At 38.4% G+C, this 22761-nt stretch overlaps 1 protein-coding gene across 2 annotated transcripts; it reads left to right on the plus strand.

Annotated features, from left to right (window-relative positions):
* Positions 1 to 1125: 1125 nt before the first annotated feature.
* Positions 1126 to 22309, plus strand: INHBA (inhibin subunit beta A). 2 transcript variants are annotated; one of them, XM_077179122.1, is made up of 3 exons: positions 1126 to 1200; positions 3830 to 4351; positions 15311 to 22309. In XM_077179122.1, the coding sequence occupies exons 2-3, from the start codon at positions 3964 to 3966 to the stop codon at positions 16195 to 16197; spliced, it is 1275 nt and encodes a 424-aa protein (XP_077035237.1). In that variant the 5' UTR covers positions 1126 to 1200; positions 3830 to 3963; the 3' UTR covers positions 16198 to 22309. The 2 variants fall into 2 exon arrangements, with proteins under 2 accessions (XP_077035237.1, XP_054498570.1); XM_054642595.2 differs by lacking the exon at positions 1126 to 1200 and having other exon boundaries at positions 3559 to 4351.
* Positions 22310 to 22761: the final 452 nt, after the last annotated feature.

Here is a 22761-nt window from a genome sequence, read left to right on the forward strand (position 1 = left end):
CAACACTCCGATAAGGACTCCCTGGTATCATTGTAAATTGAAAGCTTGAAATCTTTCTTTGATCCAAATCAGCCATATTCAAAGATAGATTAAAGTTACACTACCAACAGGACATAAAAATATAATTATAAGTACGATTCAGGCCAAAAAAAAAATCTGAGGGATGGGGATTTTCTGGTAATCAGTGGGTGTTATGAATGAGTAAAGACTGCATGATCATGCCATTTGTCATAAATGGTACCACATAAAGCCAGTTATTATATGTGTTTAAGAAAGAAGATGGATTTTGGATTTACTTTTGACCTTCTGTGTATTACTTCTGTGCTGCCTAATTGGCATAGTTATTTCTGATTTTCATTAATGTAAATTGAAATGAAAATTGCCTTTTATTTTATTCCACAAGTGTTAATACCACACTTGCAAAAAATGTGAACTGTCGTTCATTGTAATTTATTTTTAGATGTCTAAACAGTTTTTAATAGTGTGATGCAATCTGCACGTCAAGGAGCAAGGAGAATTGGACAGGAGCAATATGATTCATTTTTTAAAGAGCTTTAAAGGGATCCCTAATTTAAACAGAAGGACACATTTATTCAGAGATTGAATTTTTTAAAAAAAATCATCCAATGCCAAAGGATGCTTACTCAAATGCGTTTTCCTGAATTTGAAAAAAATCCAAATTTGCAGAAAGATTATCTGGTGTATCCTTAAGTATGTAAGAAGAAGAAAACAATTTGCAAAGTAGTAATTAAGTATCTGGTAAATACTGTACTTGAACTAGAATAGTGTTATCTACATCTAATAATATCTATATCTAGCTATGCAATACAACAAGTTGGAGTGTATCTTCCTGACTCATAATGTTTGCTTTGTCTGATTTTAAGTTCTAGTCTTTAAATGGATACAGAAATCACCACAAGTTGATCCACGATATTTTGTCATGCTAGAGAATTAGGAGTTTCCATTAGATAATTAATTACAAGAAGTATGTCTCATACAGGAAAAACAGTCAATTGCTGATGTAACAGGATTAACCAATCCAGCACAGTGATCCGGCCCACTTTTGACAGACGTTATATGTGATGTGTACACACGAGAAGTACAGTATAAAGCTTCGCATTATAAGTACCACAAAGAGGAACTTCAGCAGTTCTTAAAGCACAATACAGCAGTCTCCTTCTGAGAGTCAGGACTAGAGAGGTAAAACTTTCAATCAGCTTTTTTCCTTTCAAACTGAAACTTTTAATTCCTGTGCATGCTGTTGCATACTGTTAGGGTTACATTGAATGAATGCATATGCAGAACTTTGCAGCTCAGGTAATTTGTAGAAAGAATCTGAGCCACCATTTCTGTATGTATTCAAACATATTTCTGTATGCATTTTTGTACATATATGTATATACATGTTAGTACAAATAAACCATGTACCAGCGGTATTGGAATCTCTCTTTTAGAAAAGAGTGGTTTTTAGAAAGTTATGCTTTAACCTTAAATCTGTCATCATCATGGCATGCAAGTAAAATATGCTATACCTGTATGTAATAGAGATTGTATGCTGTAACTGTTCCTGTAGTATATGGCAAGCAACATATACCCCACAGCAAGAAGCCAGACATACTTATCTGCATTTTATTTTGATTTATGCCGCTCCCTTACTTTTCATCAGACACTGTTAGGATAGGTGCTATATTAGAACTATATATAACTCCTTTAATTATGTCATCTGTTAGTACATCTAATCATGAATGCATATTTTCATCTGAAATTATTTTTTCATCCAATTAAACTTTTAGTTCTATTTCAAGCTGACTTTCAGACTTCGTGTAATTACAACAGACTTTGGGCTGTTCACAAGATCCAAGAAAATTCGATGTGTTATAGTGAGGTTTGTGTTACAAAGATGTGTTTATAAGAATGGCTGCAGGGTTTATAATGCTGACAGACCTGTGAGTGTAACAGTATATAACAGTATAGTAACTGAGGTCAGTAAAACACAGATGAGGGGGTACTGTGGATGCCTTATAACAGTAAAAGACTTATAAAAGATCTTAATTGAAAAGGACTAGCAATATATAACATTTGTAAGACTTTGGCTGATTGTTCAATTACTTCTGTATGTTTCATTTACTCCACCTATAATTCCTTGCCTGTCTCTTAACCCATGTGCCTGTAGTCATCTCATGGAAATTAGAGACCTTTCAATGCTTATATTTATAAATTGCTCCTTTCCACTGTGAAACACAATGGTTGACAGTAATATACTGCAAGTGGAATATTTGCTGGGTAGGAGGTAAGCCCATCTGAGAAGACAAAGGTGTGGTAGAGAGAGAATGAAAGGAATGGAAAGAAAGAGGGTAAACACTAAAAAAGAAGCTGCTCTAAGAAGATCGGTATAAGATAATGCCTGAAAGGGAAGAATCTCAAAATTTATACAGTTATAGCTGTCATTTTTCCATAACCAAATGTGAGTTTGCAAACTTCAACTTTGCTGGATAAGGAACAGAACAGAGAGGATACAGAATGTAAAGGCAACCTGAAGCCATGGCAGTGGCACAGGGAATGCCTTCTCACTGCACAGCAAAGCCCTCCCTGGCATAAACAGACAAGGGGCTACCAACACTGGTTGAAACTTCTTGTTCTTTAGATTTCATTTAATTTCCAATGTCCTATTCTAATATTATGATTGCTGTCTGTGATTTAAATGAATGAAGTAATAAGTGCCTCCTAATAACAATGGGCCAAATGTAGAAGATCTTACTCAGCCTTCACTCAGACAGAATTATTATTGGCATCGATGAGGGCTTTGCCTGAGTCAGAAGCAAGTATGATTTGGCCAGATGACATGTAACACTTCACATTCAAAGCATTTTTCAGGCATTGCTTGATTAACCCCAAACCTAAATTTATCTACCCAAGAATTTCCAGGCACAGACTAGCTTAGAAGTGGGGCTATTATATGGCACTACCATGTCATGTCACATATATGTACCAGCTCCTGCTTAGGCTTTCAGTGCCTGACTGCATATTGCAGCTGAGCAGTGTATCATGTATTATAGAGCCCTCCAAACAACAGTGCTATTTTGTGCCTGTCAGACCTTTTGCCAGTGTTGATAACCCCCAGCATTTAGAAGTGAGCAGAAAAGATTTTTTTGCTTCTACTCCAGGCAGAATAATGTTCTGCTCAAAATATTCAGAGCCCCTGCCCTCATTCCCATCTCATTCACAAGCTATTTAACATCTCCTGCTATCCCTAACAATACCAGGCAGGACCAAGAGCAAGGTGCTCGTTAAAGATTTCACTCTTTTCATTCATTCATGTTTCCTCTGTTTAGTTAAGCTGGTGATACTGTTGAAGGAATAAAACAAACAAAACAAAACAAAAAGAAAGGGAAAAAAAGGGGGGGGGAATGACAGCTGGGGGGGGAGGGGTCAAACAGAGAGGGAAAAAAAAGGAAAAAAAGAGAGTAAATTTACAGGAATGAGAAGATCTTTTAGAAAGGGGGGAGGGAAGGAACCACGAGTAGTGATATTTGAAGAGAGGTGTGTGTTAGGGGAGCAATGAGCATAAGGAAGCCAGCCTGCCTGTTCCTCCCCCTTCCTAATCATAGCCTTTACTCACAGACAAAACTCCCTCCCTCTCTCATTCACTCACTCACTTTAGGCCAATCCGTCCTCTCTCTCTCTCTCCCTCTCTCTGTGTCTCTCTCCTACTCTGAGACAGAGTCAGAACTCTTCTCCCTGACAGCCACAAACATCTACAGCACTTATTGCATTCAGAGAGGGAACCTGCAAACAAAACTTCACAGAAAACTTTTGGTTCTTGTTCCAGAGAATTTGCTGAAGAGAAGGAAAAACAAACAAACAAACAAACTAACTAAACCAGCCCCCAAAAAAACTGTTCGTGAAGGGGGAGGAAAAGCAGGGCCTTTTAAAAAGGGAATCACAACAACTTTTGCTGCCAGGATGCCTTTGCTTTGGAAGAGAGGATTTCTGTTGGTGCTTTGCTGGATTATAGTGAGGAGTTCCCCAACCCCAGGATCCGAGGGGCACAGTTCAGTCACTGACTGTCCATCATGTGCCCTTGCCACGCTCTCAAAGGATGTGCCCAGCTCACAGCCTGAGATGGTGGAAGCAGTAAAGAAGCACATACTGAACATGTTGCACTTGAGGGACAGACCTAATATCACCCAGCCAGTGCCCAAGGCAGCACTTTTAAATGCCATCAAAAAACTCCACGTGGGAAAGGTGGGAGAGGATGGTTATGTGGAAATAGAGGATGATGTTGGAAGAAGAGCTGAAATGAATGAAGTTGTGGAGCAAACCTCAGAAATCATCACTTTTGCAGAATCAGGTGAGTGCTTGAAAAAAAACAAACTGTAAAATATCCTTTGTCCCCAAACTGAAAAATATCCTTTCTGCCAAAACTGCAATTAACTTATTTTCTTCTCCTCAGCAATAATGTTTTCTACAAGGTTGTAGGATGAGACTGGGGGGAAGGGAGAAGGAGGAATGGGATGGGGGGGTAGGACTCTGAAGGAATTTGATTTTTCTGACTTAGTCTTGGCTACAGATTACACTTGCTAAGCACAGTCAGTCACACAGGGAGGAAGCTCTCTAACCAATCTTGAACATAAAGTCAGGCTGCAGCAGGGTCCTCCAAACTCTGCCTGTAAATACAGAGTACTTGCAGTAAAGGGCTGGATTGCAGAGTTGATGGTAAAAGAAAAAAGGCTGTAGCCTTTTGGGGAGTTTATGAAGACAGAAAGTGAACTGCAAACTACTTCAGAAACAGCCCTTTCATGTAAAAATTATAGTGGAAGTTACAAAATCAGATGAAGCAGCTTTAAGTTTTACAAGTGAGATGGCTTTTTTGTGGGTTTTTGCCCTCTTTTTTTTTTGTCTTTTTTTTTTTTTTTTTAATTTAACACAGCATCTTCGGCAATAAAGAGTTGCAGGGACTGTCAGATGACTTCAATAGAACTGGACAAGTTGCTGTAGCTGATCCAATTTGTAATACAGACTTCTGCATACTGGAAAAAAGATTCTGCTCCTAAAACACTCCTGCCAAAAATGCAACCTTGGTAGGGTGTATTTTGAACTGTTTCACAGTTCTTTTTCCCCTAACTCTTAGGCAGTAAGAGCTCAGAATATATGTATTTAGTAAGTAAAGTCTTAAGTCTCACATAAATTGCCCATGGGAAACAGCTCTAAAGTTGTACTTTGCTGTCTTGTTCCTACATGACTAGGACCAGAACCCATTTTAATTCAACGTATGTGTATCTGCACATAAATCTGTTAGTGTATGTGGGTATGCTAATGCATGCATCAATAGCAGTTACTTGCAATAAGTCTATCATCTAACTAACAGCAACTTTTTATGATGCTGTCTAGCCAAAGCATTTTTCCTGTTGCCAAGACGGTTTTAAAAGAATGTCATTGTTTTGTTTGGTACAGCATATGGTAGGCAAAGTATGCAAAGGAACTCCAAGCATTTTTGTTGAAAAGTTTGCTGCAGCAGTATAAACAATTAAGACAACACTCAGAGTTTCCAGTCCTGAAAACCTGTTGACTCAGATGTTCTGATTGCAGGGAAGCCATGCACAAGAAGTGTGCATGCTTTTAAGTGCAGACATTCCTGCTGGCTGTCTGATTTTCAACTGTACAAGGAGCTCTTGCCTTTGGAGTCCTTGTCAATATACATATTATCAGTTCTTTCAGCATGAGAGCTCAGGCTTTTCAGTTTTTCCATCCCCTCCACTTCAGAAAGCAGAGAGTAGGTGTCAGTGCCAGAGGTCATTAGAAGCAGGGGTAGCTCAACATTAGTTTAGAAATGAATTTATAAAAGCAAGGAAACCTCTAAGCTGTCTACGAGTCCGATTCCCCACCTGGTTTTCAGCAGCTCGCTCTGAGCACAGTGGAACACATATGGCATGAACAGTGGTTTCTCTTCACTGTGTGCGTCGCAATCATTTGTAAACACATTATTGTCTCTCCTGAGCTCTGACACAAAGGAATTTGGAATTTGATATATGCCTACTCTGTACAATACCCTCCAACGGCGGCTCCCGAAGCCATTGGCTCTTGCAGTCACGTGAGCAGCAGAAATCATGCCATTGCCCACACACTGGCCAATCATCCTGCCACCGATCCCCCGCCACCAGCCACCAACACTGTCACTCAGCTTGATTTACATAGCGTTGTCCTACTGCTGCTGACAAATTACTTGAAGAGGACTTAACGCTATGGAGCTGCAGGACAGGGGCATCCACTGTGTTCTCATGCCTTCTCCTCCCTGCCACAGTTCTATTCCTTTGTACTAAGACGATCCTGGAAGCCCAGGCAGGAGGGCTGCTCTGTCCATTTTTTCCATACCTGCTGCCTTTCCATACCTCTTTGATTTGGGACAAGGGAGGGACTATGAGCAACCTAAAAACTGAGCTCTGGTTTGGGCTTATAATGGAAATGATAAATCCACTCTGTGGAGTAACTTCAGATTACTGTACCATATTCATCTACAGCCATTCATCTGGTAACTTGCTAACATCAGAGGATCTACCACATTTTACAGGTGCCAATGCTGCAACAACTTAAGTAAGCCCTTCTTGAGATCCTGTCCTCTTGTGCACTGGAAGTTATTCCTATCAAATATTAAACCAGTGTTTTTTTACTGTAAAGGAAAGTGAGGCAAAAACCAAAGGCAAGTGAAATGTCATATAGGAAGTATGAGTTAAAAAGACAGGAATTGAATATAGCCACAGGGACACCCTCCACTTTTCGTACTGTGGGAACTGAGAATAGCATGAAGAAATTTAAACACCAAGCAGGAGAACAAACATGTTCTGCTCACAGCCAAGTTAATATGTTTCTGGCTTTTAACATCAAACTCACTCTGCCTCAATAGAGGGCAATAAGAAATCAATGAAAATGAATGAAAACATCTCACATTGTATCAAAAAAATGTCTACAAAAAGCAAAATAAGACTTTAGGCTTCTTGTTTCTTTGGGTACGGCTTGACATAAACAAAGCCTTTAGGGAAATGTCTTTCAGATGCCACATTAACTTCTTCCCTCTATAAAAAAGTAGTATTTCCATCTTTCATCAGCCATATTCTCAAACATGCAAAGAAGTGGGGTGAATGAACAAGCAGCACCCTGTGCATGCCGCTCTGTCTCGAGACTGCTATTTTCTAAAATAAACCAAAATTCAAACAAGAACAGACTTCAGACAATTAGAGGGCAAATAAATGCAGTAAACTTGTCTGAAGAACAGGTGTAGTTATGTCCAGGAAATCAGCAAAATAGTTGGCAGGTACTTTTTACAGCTAACAAATCCGGACAGATCTCTGTAAAACTAATGACTGTGAGTATTGGGCAAAAGTTACAAATGCACCCTACTGTCCTTTGGCACTCTTACAAGTAAAACATGAAAATTACTTTCTACTTGCATATCAAACTAAGATTACTAACGTCAATTAGTTCTGCTGTAAGGGAAGCTGTGCCAGAGTTCTGTGTGTTACTTCAAAGTCTTAAAAATAGTTTTTTGAGGAGCGGGGTCATAAAATTTTGTGACAAGCGAATCCAACAGGTTCAACAACAGAGATACTCAATACTTATAAATATGATTGGCTACTAACTCGTTCATTATTTTAAGTAGACAGCTTATTAGGCAGTTCTGGGATTCTGCCAACTGAATTTGATCCTGGCAACTAAACTACCAATGAAATGGGTTGCTAACATCAGCCCCCGAGAGGGTGACAGGAATTATCAGATGGAAATACAGAAAGCTAAAGATTTATCTTCAGGAGAAATTCCAGGGGGAAAAAAGAAGAGTCTGCCAGCTATTTAGACCACTTCCACTGTTTTGTACCACTTCATACAGAATTCCAGGTGAACTGACTTGATCATGTGATACCTACCTTCATGTACAGAGGGATACATGTATTCACCTACCCTATACAACCAAGCTGGCAGTTCAGGATGAAAAAAACCCCAAAGGATGTGTCGCTTATGTATTTTGAATAGTTTTGACAATTTTATTTTGAAAATAACTGTATTTAAGGGTACAAGTATTCATGCTGAATAAAGAACGGCCACGAGAGGGCACACTCCAAAGGCTTTTTGCTCCACACGAGGCAACATTCCCGCACACTTATTTTACCTAATTGGACTCTGAATCCCAGAGATCTTTATGCTTATCTGTAGCTGCTCTGAGTGAGGATCGTTTCTCTCTTCTAGTTTATTTAAAAGGCAAGGATTCACTGGAGTGAAAAGCTGCTAGGAAAATAATGCAGGAAGGAAATAGGTAGAGGAGTAAAAGATGGATGCTAGAAGTGCTGGAAATCTAGAGAGATCAGAAATTATAAATATTATTTTTTACAAGATACTGAGAAATGTGACCATGAATCATCCTAGGAGATTATTTGCTCACATCATTTTTTAATGCAGTCTCCTTGGCTTTTAGAAAACAAGCTTATTTTCCCTTGTTGATTTTTCTTCCCTCCTGTCCCCTTCCCCCCTGGCATACCAAATCAAAGATTTCAGGTTTAGTAAATGAAGGCAAACTGCTTCCAGAAGAGGAAAGCCATTCTGTATTGATCTGTTTCTCTGTATCAAAAATGTGAGAATCAAGAGTTGTTGGTTGGTTTAAAGAACAACCTGAGAAAGCACAGATGAATCTAGAAAGGTGGGAACCAGTTTAGAACAACATACCTGAGAAAAAGAAAGTACAGAAAGTACTGTATGTGTCCATCTCTCTGTAGCCAGGCCCACAGTTTTGTGTGCTAGTAGGGAGTATCTGAATATGTATTTGCCTGTATGTGTGTATGAGCACACGTATGTCCTTACATGCAGGTATACCAGGGCAGACATGCTCCTATACCTCTGCCTGTACCCATACCATTCCTGCAGACAAGGATGTGCATAAATGTGTTTCCTCTGTGCAGGATATATCTGCCTTGCATACATGTAAGTGATTCATGCTGAGGAAATCTTATATCTATATCTATATATAGAGATATGCCTATGAGAAGGCAATCTCATTTAATGCAACAGAGCTTTGCAACGTTGATATAGGATTGAAGCTTAGTTTACTGGAAGCAACTGGAAATTCTGTTATTCCTTTCAGTGGGCCTGGGATTTGGGCCTTAGTGCTCAGAAATTAAATATTTTAATGAAAACAAACAGGCAGCCTCTGATCCACTTAATTTTAGAATTTACAGCAAATTATTACAAGTATGCACAAAAAAATTGCTCTCTCAAAAAAAAAAAAAAAAAAAGAAAAAAGATGAAGCCTTGGGATTGTTTTTACCTTGGATTATTTTACTGGTGCAAATGTTCCTAAACTTTTCTTGAGCTATTTTAGACGTAAATGAAGAAATCAAATAAAAGAAAAAAAACAAACTTCAACCAAACAAACACCTTTTTTGTTTCTAAATATTTGAAGCCATGTGGGGGAAGGGCTTTCAATTTGGAAAGAACTCAAAGCTGTGGATGTAAAGTGCTTCCTAACAAAATAGCAGAGGAGAGTCAAGGTTCACCAGAACTGAATTATTTCACATTCTGAATGACCTTGTCAGTGCCTCTTTGGGTTAACTTTTCAAGAAAAGGTATTTAAATAAAGTCGCTGCTGCTGCTTTTTTTTCCCCCACGAGCACTCAGGGAATAGTTCTTTTTTCCTGATTTTCTTTTTTGGTTTATTTTTCTCTTACAACAAAATCTTCCTTTTCTGACAGCTAATGGTAAGTAAGAATGAAGATAAGGTATTAATTGTGCCATAATTTCCCCTCTCACTGTAAGAGGCAACAGTAAGGGAGCAGGAATGAAAGTATGTGACCTGGATGAGTGGTCACATATGCTGGATAATGAATAATCAGAATAAATTGTTTGCCAGTGATCCATAGGCTGAAATGCATTCACAGAAATGGCCACTGTCTAACTGTGGCAATAGGAGATTTGTAATCATCAGTCTGCCTAGGGGATAATTACCAGACGATAACACTAAATTCTCTGAATAAATTCTACACTGCAAAGAATTCATCTAACTCCAGTGGTCACTCATTAGTAAACATTTTGAGCAATTATCTCTCAATAACCATGCTCTTCTCTTCACTCTCTTTAGAGGAACCTTTCTAGTAACCTATTTTTTTTCTGTCTCCTGGGGAACGGAAATGAGAAGTGAAGGGAAGGATGCTTTTGAATGTAATTACAGATTGGCACGCAGTACAAATTCCCCCAAATCTAAACATAGGCAGTAGTAAAGTTAGCAACTAAAAAAGGAAAAAAAAGCTTGCTTTGTATGGAAAAACAGTTCACTTACAGTATAATGTAAAAACGTTTCAAAATTAAGCACCGGTGAAGCAGAGATATTTAAAGCGACAGCACCTTCTTACACACTGAGCATTTTGCAAAGGAAAATGAATTCTGTGTATTAAGAGAAATTAAGAATAAGCCACATTATAATGTTACAAAGAATAATTGCTTTCATTATGAAAGAAAAAGCCTTAATAATTTAAGAGCATAAAGGTAAAAAAAATTAAATATTTTCGCATTTTACTCAAAAGAAGATACTCTCAATTGTATAGCTTCGACCCCACCTAGTATCTATATATAGCATTAAATAGCAGGGCTTGATCTTGAATCCTGCTGCAAATTGCAAATAACGGAACTTCAACAGCATAGTTAAAGGCAGCCATACAGAGGGAAGGATCCTTAGCCTCAGAGGAAGAGCACACTGGACCTGCAGATCCCTGCTGGATCACAGCATCAGCTACCTCATGCAGGGCTGCCCCTCCAGTCCTCCTGGGCCTGGACCCTCAAGGGCTCTGCCAGTCTCTCCACGGGCTACTGTGCCATGCCCATCACCCACGTGCTGCTTGGGAGCAGGTGCTGACTGCAGAGTCCTGTGCGAGCCCTGGCCAGCTCTTCCAGAGGTGGAGAGAAGGGTACCTGTGCAGGCTCTCCTCTGCTTGCATGTTCAGGTTTCTCTCCTAAAAAGGTGCATGAGCACTGGTGAAGAGAAAAACAGATATGAGAAAACTTCCATGCTATATATACTGCTACACTTTCTTTCCATTCAGTAACTCCTTCCATTAAACCTTTTACCATATATGCACTACTTAGAGCTTGCATTTTTAACCACTTCTCACATCATTTGCTGCTGTCACTTGCCCTGCTAGACTGCTCCTTTGGCATCACAACCCTCCTTCTGGAAGGGACTTTGCTCAGCAGTAGAGCAGAGAGGTGGCCTCTCCAATGTTTTGGGAAAGGGAAATGAGGAAAAGCAATCAAAAGGAGCCCAAAGTAATCCCTTGTCTCCTTTTTCAACTGCCTTCTGCTATGATAACAATCCAGGCTGTTGACACTGCTGTTTATATGAGCATAGAAGTGATGAAGGCATTATCACTGTTGGGCTGTAGGTCTTTCCTCAGCAGTCAGGCAGGAGGAGCAGGATGATTACGAATGGAAAAAGACCCTTGCAAATCACCCATGGCAAATGTAACAGCAGGAAAAAAGGGTAAACCAAATGTAACTATGGAAGTGATACCATCCCCAAATTTCAGGAGTCTCCCTTTTACCTTCAGTTTGATGAACTGAAGCTTTAATCCTGACCATTAATTCAGACCTATAAAGAAAGACTGCTAAATCCCTAAGAAATATTTGGAGAAATTTAACTATAGATTTTTATTGTTATTTTTATTTTTTTGTCTCAGAACACTTGAAGAATTTATTTTATTGTAGCACTGAACCTTTTGGAAACAGAGATCCTGTTATAAAGTGAATGTGTAACCATAATAAGTCAGATCCTAGGGTCTCAATTTGGTTTTAGAACAGGCCAAACTCTGATTTCAAAATGAGCTTGTCTGAGAACAGTGACCTCTTAAAAACTGCAGGATTCATACCATTTGTGCTGTGTGATCGTAACAAACTAGTTGTGAATGTGGAGAGAATTCAGAAAAGCTTCGTTTTTTCCTAATGTGAAAGCATGCTTTTTATCCTCAACCTTGCACTATTCCCAGTCTCCTTCTAAAAAGACCTATGAAAGGGAAAGTGTTTTTTAATTGCTATAAAACCTTTTATTAGCTATGCAGGTTTCAGGATTTTGTTTCATTCAGAAATATTAGGCTCAGATAAGCTTCCTGCATCATTTTTCTTTAGACTCTTAGCCCACCATTTGTTTCTGAAAATGTAGCTAACAACATCCAGAGAGGCTGTTATTGTAGCTAACAACCTACAAGGAGGCTGTTATCCCTGTATAAGGACATGTCTTAGGCTACCTTGTTTAAGCTCACTTCCCTTACATAAAGAAAAAGCAAGTACTCATGTACTTTCACCATACTGTTCAAATATTTTTAGTAGTGAGGAAGAATTCTACTTTCACACATGGATGAGCATTTGAAAAGCTATTTAAGAGGGTTTTTGAGGTCCTGTTCCTTTCATGTAATATTTGTCAAAAAGACTGCTTGCATCACTACACTTCTGGCCAGTGCAAAAGGTAATGTGAATATTTGCTGTTGCAGATACGTCACTTCATAACTATTTTCAACTCCCACTAGGAAGGAAATAGCAGAATGTGAAATACCATACACTAGCACTTAACAGTGCTAAGTTATTCTGTAATTCAGGGCTGCCTGGATTTTTAGATTAGATAGGTCATACAGCTTCTTCCACTGTTGAGCCAGGTCTGCACACCCTATCTGCTTTCTCCAGAGCAGATGACCAGATCAGGTTTTTTTGTCCATTTCCAACACAGATGAACTTCTCATGCACCCAGCACAGTTGATCTGACATGCACAGGACCCCTGGTACTGCCAGAACTGCTGTCCATGCCCAGCTTGGTTTCTCAATAATGCAAAATAAGTATGGCAATCCATGCTTATTCCAGACAGAAGTCTGTGAGGTCTGGGGAAAGAGAGCAGCTGGGAAGAAGCTGATGGTGTCAGAAGGTCTTCTGCAGCTTGATCTAAACCACATTTTTTTTTCACCAAGGTTTGATTGGGTAGAGGCAGCAAGCAGAATGGGTTGAATGGAGAGTCTTGGTTGGCAGCAACCCACCCTTGGCACATGACCTGCCTTCAGGTTCCCTTTAAGTCCAGGCCCCCCTCAGAAAGGATTTATCAGGACTGCAAGGGATAACCTAAAGTTAGAAGCTGGCTTTAGAAGGGAGAGTCAGGGGGAATAAAGCCAGAGACTGGCTAGTTCTCACAGCCCTTAGAAATGTCAATTATCTGAGAGAACACTCCTTAACACCCTGTGTACAAGGCAACCAGCCTTTTGGACTTCCTTTGGACTGGAGGGATGTCACTGTACAACTCCTCATGCTCTGAAACTGAGTCAGGAGTGACACTGGTGTCTATTACCTGACCTCTGTTCAAACACAGCTGGCAGCTTTGATATAGTTTGATTACCAGAATGGAAAAGAACCCAGCATTAGCCGTTCGGTCATTATTGAATGAATCAATTAAAAAATAATAGAAAAAGAATACTTTCATCATGCCTCACAGTACTGATCAGCTTGCTCTATCTTTTTTATAAGCTACTTCCTTAAAAGAAGAAATTAATGTAACTCACTCTGAAGACTGGCATCAGCCGTCTTTGAGAAGCAGTTAACACAAACCATGTGTTTCCATATCTCAGTGACAGTTAAAGTCTACAATTTCACACTCTCACTTAGTGGGAAAACAAAAACAAAACACTATGCCCTTTGGACACTGTAATTCAGAAATGTCTCTCTCTTTGACCTGGGAATGCCACGAGGGAAAGCTGAATGTGTCAGTGCTAGTACTCCACAGAGAAGAAAAGCAACAGGTAGCTCAAGGGGCAGCCCGGCCTGCCTGCAAACTTCAGAAATCAGCAACTCTTGAATTTGCAAGTGAACATAAGGTAGATGTCTCGTGATTTTGCTCCAGTCCTGTCTCACCTGAGAATGGGAGATAGGGAAATGGTCAGGGAGCCTATAGTGGTGAATTCAGTTGCAGTGGGAAGCAAGGAGAAGACCCTTGCTACAAAGAGGGCAGCTTTTCCTGTTACGTGTCCTGCTACTTCTGTTTTAATCACCACTTTCTGGTCTTAGGCTGCAAAGTTACAGTTCACTGACAAGAAGAATTGCTGCACAGAAAATTTGGTAAACAACTATGGGTAGCTCAAGAATAATGTTAATGACAAATTGATAATTATGAATACAGTTTCTTTCTCGCTAAGGCCAGATATCTATATATTGCAAATCTGTGACCCCAGTCCATCCTGGCCTCCATGCTGAGAAGGAACAAAAGACATCATTAGGGCTTTTTTTTTCTTTTTTATATTTTTTGTTAAGAAAATAGAAAATTACCTCTCTTGAAAAAATTATATCACCACCATCCCCCAGCTAATTCATTCTCTCTTAACTTCTTCATGCTCTAGTGATCAAATCATTAAACAGCCCTCATTATTCATTCCAACTTCTGCCAGGGATATGAGCTCTGTATCCGAGAAACACCTCCTCACCATCACAATCATCATAATGACATCTTAGCAAGTTGATACAATTATGCCAGAGAACCATCCCATAATTATACAGTTCTTTAGCTCATTTCTTAGTGTATTCACCATTACTATAATCACAGCAAGTACAGTGCCTTAAATTAGGAACAGGATCTACAGCTAACAGGATGAAAAGTCTGCCTGCTGCAATTCTTCAATTCTTTACAATATATATCTGAAAACTTCTTAAAGTGGAGGTTCATATTTTAGCATGTGTTTGTTTTTGAAACAATAGATATTTACAAACTCATTGTAAGATGCAAATGAAAGATGTATTGTTATGGAGGGAGAGTGTAAACCTCTTCCCCACATAATTTTCAAAGTATTGCTAAAGAACTGGTAGCACTGGACCTTATTTCCTAACCAGATATTAGGTGTAGATTTTTTTGCATATGGTACATATGGACTGCCATCATAAAGCATTTTTGCCTTTCAGCTCACAGTGATCACAAAGACAGCTTAAGTAAACCTTGGCAGCCACTGATGCTTATTTGCCATGAGATCCTTTACATTAATGACATTAATCCTTTACATTGTTACTATGAAAAATGCTCTGGTTAAAATATGCTGGAAAACAGGCAAATGTATACTTTTCTAAAAAGAGAATTTTCACAAAATATAAACTGAGGAGGGGGTGAAGGAAGGTTAGAACAGAAAATCCATAAAAATTAAAGAACCAAATAGAAAACCTAGGGCACTTCATGCCTGTGGAAAAAGTAACAGAAGTCTCTTTAACAAAATCAAGCAGACATACTAACAAGCTCTTCCTGTCTATTTCCATTTACCAAATCAGGCACAGCCAAGAAAATGTTGCACTTTGAGATTTCCAAGGAAGGCAGTGAATTATCGGTGGTGGAGCATGCTGAAGTGTGGCTCTTCCTGAAGGTCTCCAAGGCCAACCGGAGCAGGACAAAAGTCACAATCCGCCTGTTCCAACAGCAGCGACAGCCAAAAGGCAATTCGGAAGGAGCAGAAGATACAGAGGATGGGGGGCTGAAAGGTGAAAAGACTGAGACTTTGATTTCAGAAAAGGCAGTGGACACTCGTAAGAGCACTTGGCACATCTTCCCTGTCTCCAGCAGTGTCCAGAGACTCCTGGACCAAGGCAAGAACTCTTTGGATGTGCGGATTGCCTGTGACCTGTGTCAAGAGACTGGAGCCAACCTGGTGCTACTGGGCAAGAAGAAGAAAAAGGAAGATGATGGGGAAGGGAAAGAAAAGGAAGCTGGAGAGTTCACAGGAGAAGAGGAGAAGGAGCAATCACATCGGCCCTTCTTGATGATGCTTGCCCGGCACTCAGAGGATCGCCAGCACAGGCGGCGAAGACGAGGCCTGGAGTGTGATGGCAAAGTCAACATTTGCTGCAAGAAGCAGTTCTTTGTCAGCTTCAAGGACATAGGATGGAGTGACTGGATCATTGCTCCTACAGGTTATCATGCCAACTACTGCGAAGGAGAGTGTCCCAGCCATATAGCAGGCACATCTGGCTCATCATTATCTTTCCACTCCACTGTCATCAACCACTACCGCATGCGGGGCCATAGCCCCTTTGCCAACCTCAAATCATGCTGTGTGCCCACCAAGCTCCGGCCTATGTCCATGCTCTACTATGACGATGGCCAGAACATCATTAAGAAAGACATACAGAATATGATTGTGGAGGAGTGTGGCTGTTCATAGACGCTAGTGTGCACAAGACCCTTCTTGTTAAGTAGAAAATGTATCAAAAGCCCAAGAAGAGGAAAGACCAGACATGGTAAAATATTTTTTGAGTGAAACAATCATCAGAAATATAAGCAAAAATAGAAGAGAGCAAGAAAAGGGAGAGAGAGAAAAAGAAGGGAAAAAAAAAAGACTTATGGAAGATCAGAAAAGACTTCGGCTACAAAAAAGGAAGAAAATATCATGAAGCTGGGCTTGAACAAGATAGGTCAAAATGGTGGTATGGATTGGGGATTTCCCCTTCCTTTCAGTATGCTCCTTATCTTGTTACATAGTATACTAAACATTAGTTACTACTAGGGGAAGGAAATTCTGTTCCCTCCCTTAGTTACCCACCAGGTCAAGCCATGGTAGCAGCTCATCTAACCTGCAGAAATTTGGAAAGTCCAAAAGGTCAATGAAAAGCCATGTGTATGATCACTGCAGTCACTGGCGCTTTCCCCCCACATTTACAGAGCAACTGAGTAGGTGTATAGTGTTTGTGTTTGTATATATATGGCTATGTATTTATATACATGTCTCTATACATACAGACACAAAACACATACTTAACATTGATCAAGGGTCAATAGTGTGCAGTGTACACCTTCATCTTCTGCACTACATTTACAAAAAAAAAAAAAGAAGAAAAAAGGAAAAAAGAAAAATGAAGAAAAAAGGGAACAAAAAATTAATGAAAGAATAAAAGTTACATTCTGTAAAGGTGCTTACAATGTTAGAACTATGCAACCTAGATGGTTTGAAACTGTTTACCTGCAAGAGAAAGAAAAAAAAAAAAACAGAGAGACTTTTTTTTAAAATGGAAGTAACTTGTTTAAAAAAAAAATCTTTGGTGAGAGATACTTGAAAGGAACATGTTTGTCCAGTTGCTGGAGTCAAACATTTCTATATTTTGTAAAAAAATTTTTAATCGTTTACTATTTGCACTACAATGGTGTCTGACCTGTCTAATCCTTATTTAACAAATATTTGCAAGGGAGGGTGGTTGGGTGTGGGAGGGGTTGAGAGCTGCACTTATTGTGAGCTATACAAGAACTGCTACAGCACACAAAATAGCTATTTTTATTATAATAATAATTATTATTATTTTGTACCTTAAAATGAATAGACACATACACCAAAGACATTTGTGCAAGCCTCTATAAAGTCTGTTTGTGGTTGGTACCATTCACCTGTAATGAGTTAGGGTTTGAATTAAGAGTCAGTGGGTTGATTACATTCAGGCTAGAATATCTGTTAACCAGTTAAATTCAAATAGTGCCCTCAACAAAAAAACACCATTTGAAGTAAGCCCAGAAAATCCCTGGGATTTGGATCCAAAGTGCTTGGATCTGAGGTCCATCTGAGCATAATCATACTGTTTTGTATGTACAACACTAAACTCGGCCCTGATGCACAGCAAATGTGCATTGCAGGGAAACAGCTTTGTCCAAGGGATATACATATATATGTATATATTTCTGTATGTATATATGTATGTATACACAAGGTATAAGCACTTCTGGCTTCATTTTACTGTTCTTAAAACAATGAATGTTTGTGTGCAAAGCACAGTATGTTAAAAGATTTTTTGTTTCTTACTGCCAAATGGGAGGCTACATGTTCAAAATGGTATTTGTGCAAGAGAAACCTAAAGTGCTGGTATACACTTAAAAAGTGTTGATGTAAAATTACAAGCAGCCTTGGGCCCTATCCACCATTGCTCCTGCAAATATACAGAAAATGGCAATTGTGGTTGGATTTCTGTTTGAAATACAGTCTTTGCTGAAATGCTGGCTTTCTCAACCACCACCCTCTAGCATGACAACTCTTAATGGGTTTGCGTGTTACCTGTAAGACCTAATTTTCAGTGTCAACACCTAACCTGAAGGGTCCAACCCGTAGGGCATAGGTAGATGTTGTTTTTTAAAAAAATTTTTGCTGTCATATTTAAAAGAATGTTAAACTTACATTTGTCTTTGGGTAGGGGGAGATGATAAGAGGGAATGGGAGAAACCTTTAGGCCCTGTTTACACTGAGTTTGATAACCCTGAGCCTGAAGCTTCAGACTCTCCTAGGTTTGCTGAACCAAGCCCCAGTTAGCTGCCTTCTGAGGGGGCAGGCTTCTACATGCCTCTCCTGGAAAGAAGTACTAACACAGCTCCCCGTCTTGCTGAGAGCACAGTCTGTTAAAAAAAAAAAAAAAAAAAAAAGAAAAAGAAAAAAAAGAAAAAAGATAGCACAATATAACCCAGTCACATTGGCTAGGGATAGTGTGTTAGCACCTTCATGGCAAGAACCATGTTTAACAGTGTAATCAGGGCCTTCATTTTTTGTCAGCCAAAACTGTTTGTGTGTGCATGTGTGCGTGTGTGTTCTCTGTGTGTGCAGATGTATGTGCGCATGGGCGCATGTCCGTATTTGTATGTATCTATAGAGATAAAAATGAAAAGGGAAAAAAAAAGAAAAAAAAAAGAAAGAAAAAAAATAGCCCTTTCCTCTGTTGAATAGGTATCAACATACATGCGTATAGCTAAGTTTTCTATCTAATTTATTCCACAATATTTAGATTGCATAGTACAGCTAATGGGTTATACATTTATGTACTTTTTATACAACACAGTTTTTTTACAGACTTGTTTGCAATTTGCAAGAAAAAAGTTGAAAAAATATAATTGGTTAAACACTAAATTTGTCACTGAAGTGTTCTGTAAAATATCAAGGCTTTCTGATTTAAATTATTTGCAGAAGTTTGTTGGGTTTTTGTGTTTTCTTCCTGGGGAAAGTGAGGGATACCAAATGCTAGTAGGAAAATTTTCAGGAAAAAAAAAAGGATGCACAACTAATTTATCTTTATAAATTTAACGAAGTTCTTGGCCCTGCTTATTTGAAGCATGTGGCAGAATTTCTGTCAATTTTTCTAGAAGCAGAGCCAGCCTTTGGAGCAGCAGGAACAGGGACACAGTCTGTGAGAGTTGTTGAAGATACCATTTAGTTCATTGGTCTTTGTACTTGGCCTAAAAACTGGGTGCCCCAGAACTCTTATTTATATCCTCAGATGTCCCAGAATGGTTACCTGTGTCAACAGGCCCTTTGATGTCAACTGGCCTCCTTACAAGATCAGTAAAACTACTTACATGAGTAAAGTTGTGCCAGGGTGAATGACAGGTTCCTTCTGCTGTGGGCACTATCAAGGGAGAGAAAGGATTCTGAGTGAATGGCACCACAGCCAATGCTGCTTAATCCAATTATTTGAATGAGGCTGTTTGCATCACGGTGGATCTGAACACAGTGGTAAGGGAAACAGGTCAGATGGCTCACATTGATAAAATTTATTCTCAACAGTGATTACTTAGAGAGCATTGGAGACATGAAATCCCTGAACCTTCCCCTAGATGACAATGGCAAAACTCCCATTGGCTGCTAGCAAAGTTGGTTTAGAAAAACTCATGGTTTTTCTGGCTAAAGGAGAAAGAACCTTTAAAAAATAATTCTCATCCTGAATTTGATAGCAGATGTAATGTGATGAATAGGGACTGGCCTGAAAAACATGAAACTAGCCTGAGACAACTTCCAAGTGAGGAAAGAATATAGGATTTTAGATATTGTGAGCATGTTTCATTATAGCTACACCAAAAACAGAAAAAAGTTTTCAAATCAAGAAGTAAGTATTCCAAGCCCTACTTTTTTAGCTTGCATTTGTATGTGTATGCTGGTCACAAATTTAAAAGATTTCCCCCTCCAATCTCTAGAATCAGTCATGGGGTTTTGATTTGTGGTCAGAGTTATTTAAAATAGGGGGAAATGAAAAACTGTATGATAAAGTAAAATAAGAAATTTGGATGTTAATCAAGACTGAATGATTCCAGCAAAATAGCCCATCCCTGATAATTTGATTTAATTAAATCTGCATGTACTTAAAATAGCATTAGAAATTGTTACCATATTTAAGCAGTTGTTCTAGGGCATGCAGCCTTAAAAATTACTTCTCCTTTCAGGTATGACTGTACCAAAAAAAAGAAAGAAAGGCTCTTAACTACTAACACATTCCTTTCCATATAACCTACTTACTGTTTATATTGAAAATGCATTTTCAGTATATATTTAATCACAGAAATGTATTTGTTTAGTGCCTCCATAATCTTATTGCTTGAGAGCTGGCCACATTTGGTTGTCTTTTCACATCTCCATGTCATATGCTCTGGTTACAAAGCCTAAGAAACTGGCATAAGTGCATGCTAAGATATTTCTTTGGGAGGGCTGAATGTATTTGTATCCTTTAGATTTAGCAAAAGAAAATGCTTACAGATGCTTGTAATTATTATGCACTCATATGGTCTAGTGCCCAAAACTGTAAAATTGAATGAAATGGGAGTTTTGTCATTGACTTCAATAGAAACACTCTCCTACCAAATCACTGCAGAGTAGGGTTGCATTATATATACCTCCTTTTTTTGTATTTAGTTGAGAAATAAGCTGTCAAGTTCATTTAACAGTGACACCACAAGACCATGTAGAGGCTAGCAGCAATATCTCTTAGGTAGAGAACTTCAGGCATCTGTAAAGTTTATGTGCAAAATTAAAAATTGATGGACTATAGTTACTCACGTGGAATTGTGCCTTACTCTGTAAGCAATGCCATTGATTTTCAGAGAGTCTCCTTTCCTAGAAAGGTTACCAGTCAGCATCAATAAATTGAGAAAAATCTATTTCTGAAGTATAGGTAGATACAATGGAAATTATTAAGTTCTTTAAGTTAAACCTCATGTCAATAGTGTACATCAGTATAAGAACCAGATGCTAATCCCTTTCCTTACACTGAAAAAAGCTTTACTCCCCCATATGCTCTCATTGCATTACATGTGGAGTAAAACGTTTTCAGCATGAGTAAATAAAATCATAATTTGATCTTCTGTGAACAACTAGAAGCAAGGTTTTCATGGGCCGAAACAAGCAGCACTTCTGGGTTTTATAGCTATTTATTTTTTGAGATATAATGAATCTGTTAATTCTCAATGGGTTTCTTTGTATTTAAATACTTTCAAAAACAATACATTGACAATGGGTTGAAGATATATATATACACACATATATATATTCTATATGTATGTATATATATCTCCATAATAATATGTATATATGAAATATAATACAATTTAATATGACATAACATATAATATTATGTTATATTACATTGAATTATATTATATATATACATATTATATATATGTCTACAGTATATATATATATACACACACAACTATATATATGTATATACATATATATAAATTATGAAAGCCAAGATATTATGAAGCCTATTTTGTTTTTATCATTTTGTGTTTTGTTGTTGATATTATTATTATTGTTATTATTATTATTTTGCATACTACATGCAGTGCTTTAACCAATGTCTGTTTGGCTAATGTAATTAAAGTTGTTAATTTATATGAGTACATTTCAACTATGTCAATGGTTTCTTAATATTTATTGTGTAGAAGGACTGGTATTTTTTTTATTTACATTATGTTTAAAGAGGTAACAGTTTGATATGTTCTCATTTGTTTATATTAGAAGTTATTTATTTTCACGGCATTCCGTCTGGTATTTTGATATTTGGAAGGCATGCTACCTATACTTTGTACAGTTAGTGGGCAGTATTCAGCAGCTCCCAGTAGATTTTTAGGCCCTATATTAAGTAAAAGACTTATTTGGGCTTTTTATTTTAGATTTTTCCTATTGGTTTGCCAGGACCACTCAGTGCACTTATTGCCAGACACTCTGCCTGCGTGACCAATTTATTCCTACTGTATTTACCCAGGACAGAGGACCAAAACCACCTCTGGTGTAAGTCCAGTGACTTCAGTGAAGTTATACCAGAGATGTATTTGGCTCACAGAGAAAATGCTTGTGCAAATCAATGCAAAGAAAAGGCAGAAAGAAAGAGTCTTTGCATTTGGAACGGGATTTCAACATGTTAAAAATGTTTGGATCAGCTGTTACTTTATTTTACTTTGTTCTTTTTGTTATTTTGCTCTTTCTTATACAACAGCAGCAACAACACAAGTGAAATAAATAAAGGGAGTTTCACCAAGCCTTGTGTAATTGTTCCTTAATATGCATTCCTTGCTGGGAAGTTCATGGGAACTTGGGAAATAATGCCTCTTTGGACTAAACAGTATTATATCTTTCTCTTCAATGTGAATATGTTAAATGGACATTTGAATTCATGGCCCAACAAGTAATGGAATTTTAGGTTATTCCCTTCTCCTTGTGAAGCACATGGACTACAAAAGCTAAAGCCAACTGCAACTTCCCATTGCCTGCAGACTGTTAGGTCTTCAGCTACCATCACTATAATTCCCTTTAAATAATCCAGAACTAGATGCTTACACAGATAAAAGTGGAATTTTCATTACTGAGAAAAAAAAAAATAAATTGGAAAGCTGTCAGTTCACATGGGTTAGTTTATAAATTGATAGGTAGTCAGATGAAATGATCAGAGGCCTGATTACAAGCATCTGATTACTGCTCTGAGTGAGAAAT

This window comes from Agelaius phoeniceus, chromosome 1 (assembly GCF_051311805.1).
Source record: "Agelaius phoeniceus isolate bAgePho1 chromosome 1, bAgePho1.hap1, whole genome shotgun sequence".
Classification (NCBI taxonomy): Eukaryota; Metazoa; Chordata; class Aves; order Passeriformes; family Icteridae; genus Agelaius; species Agelaius phoeniceus.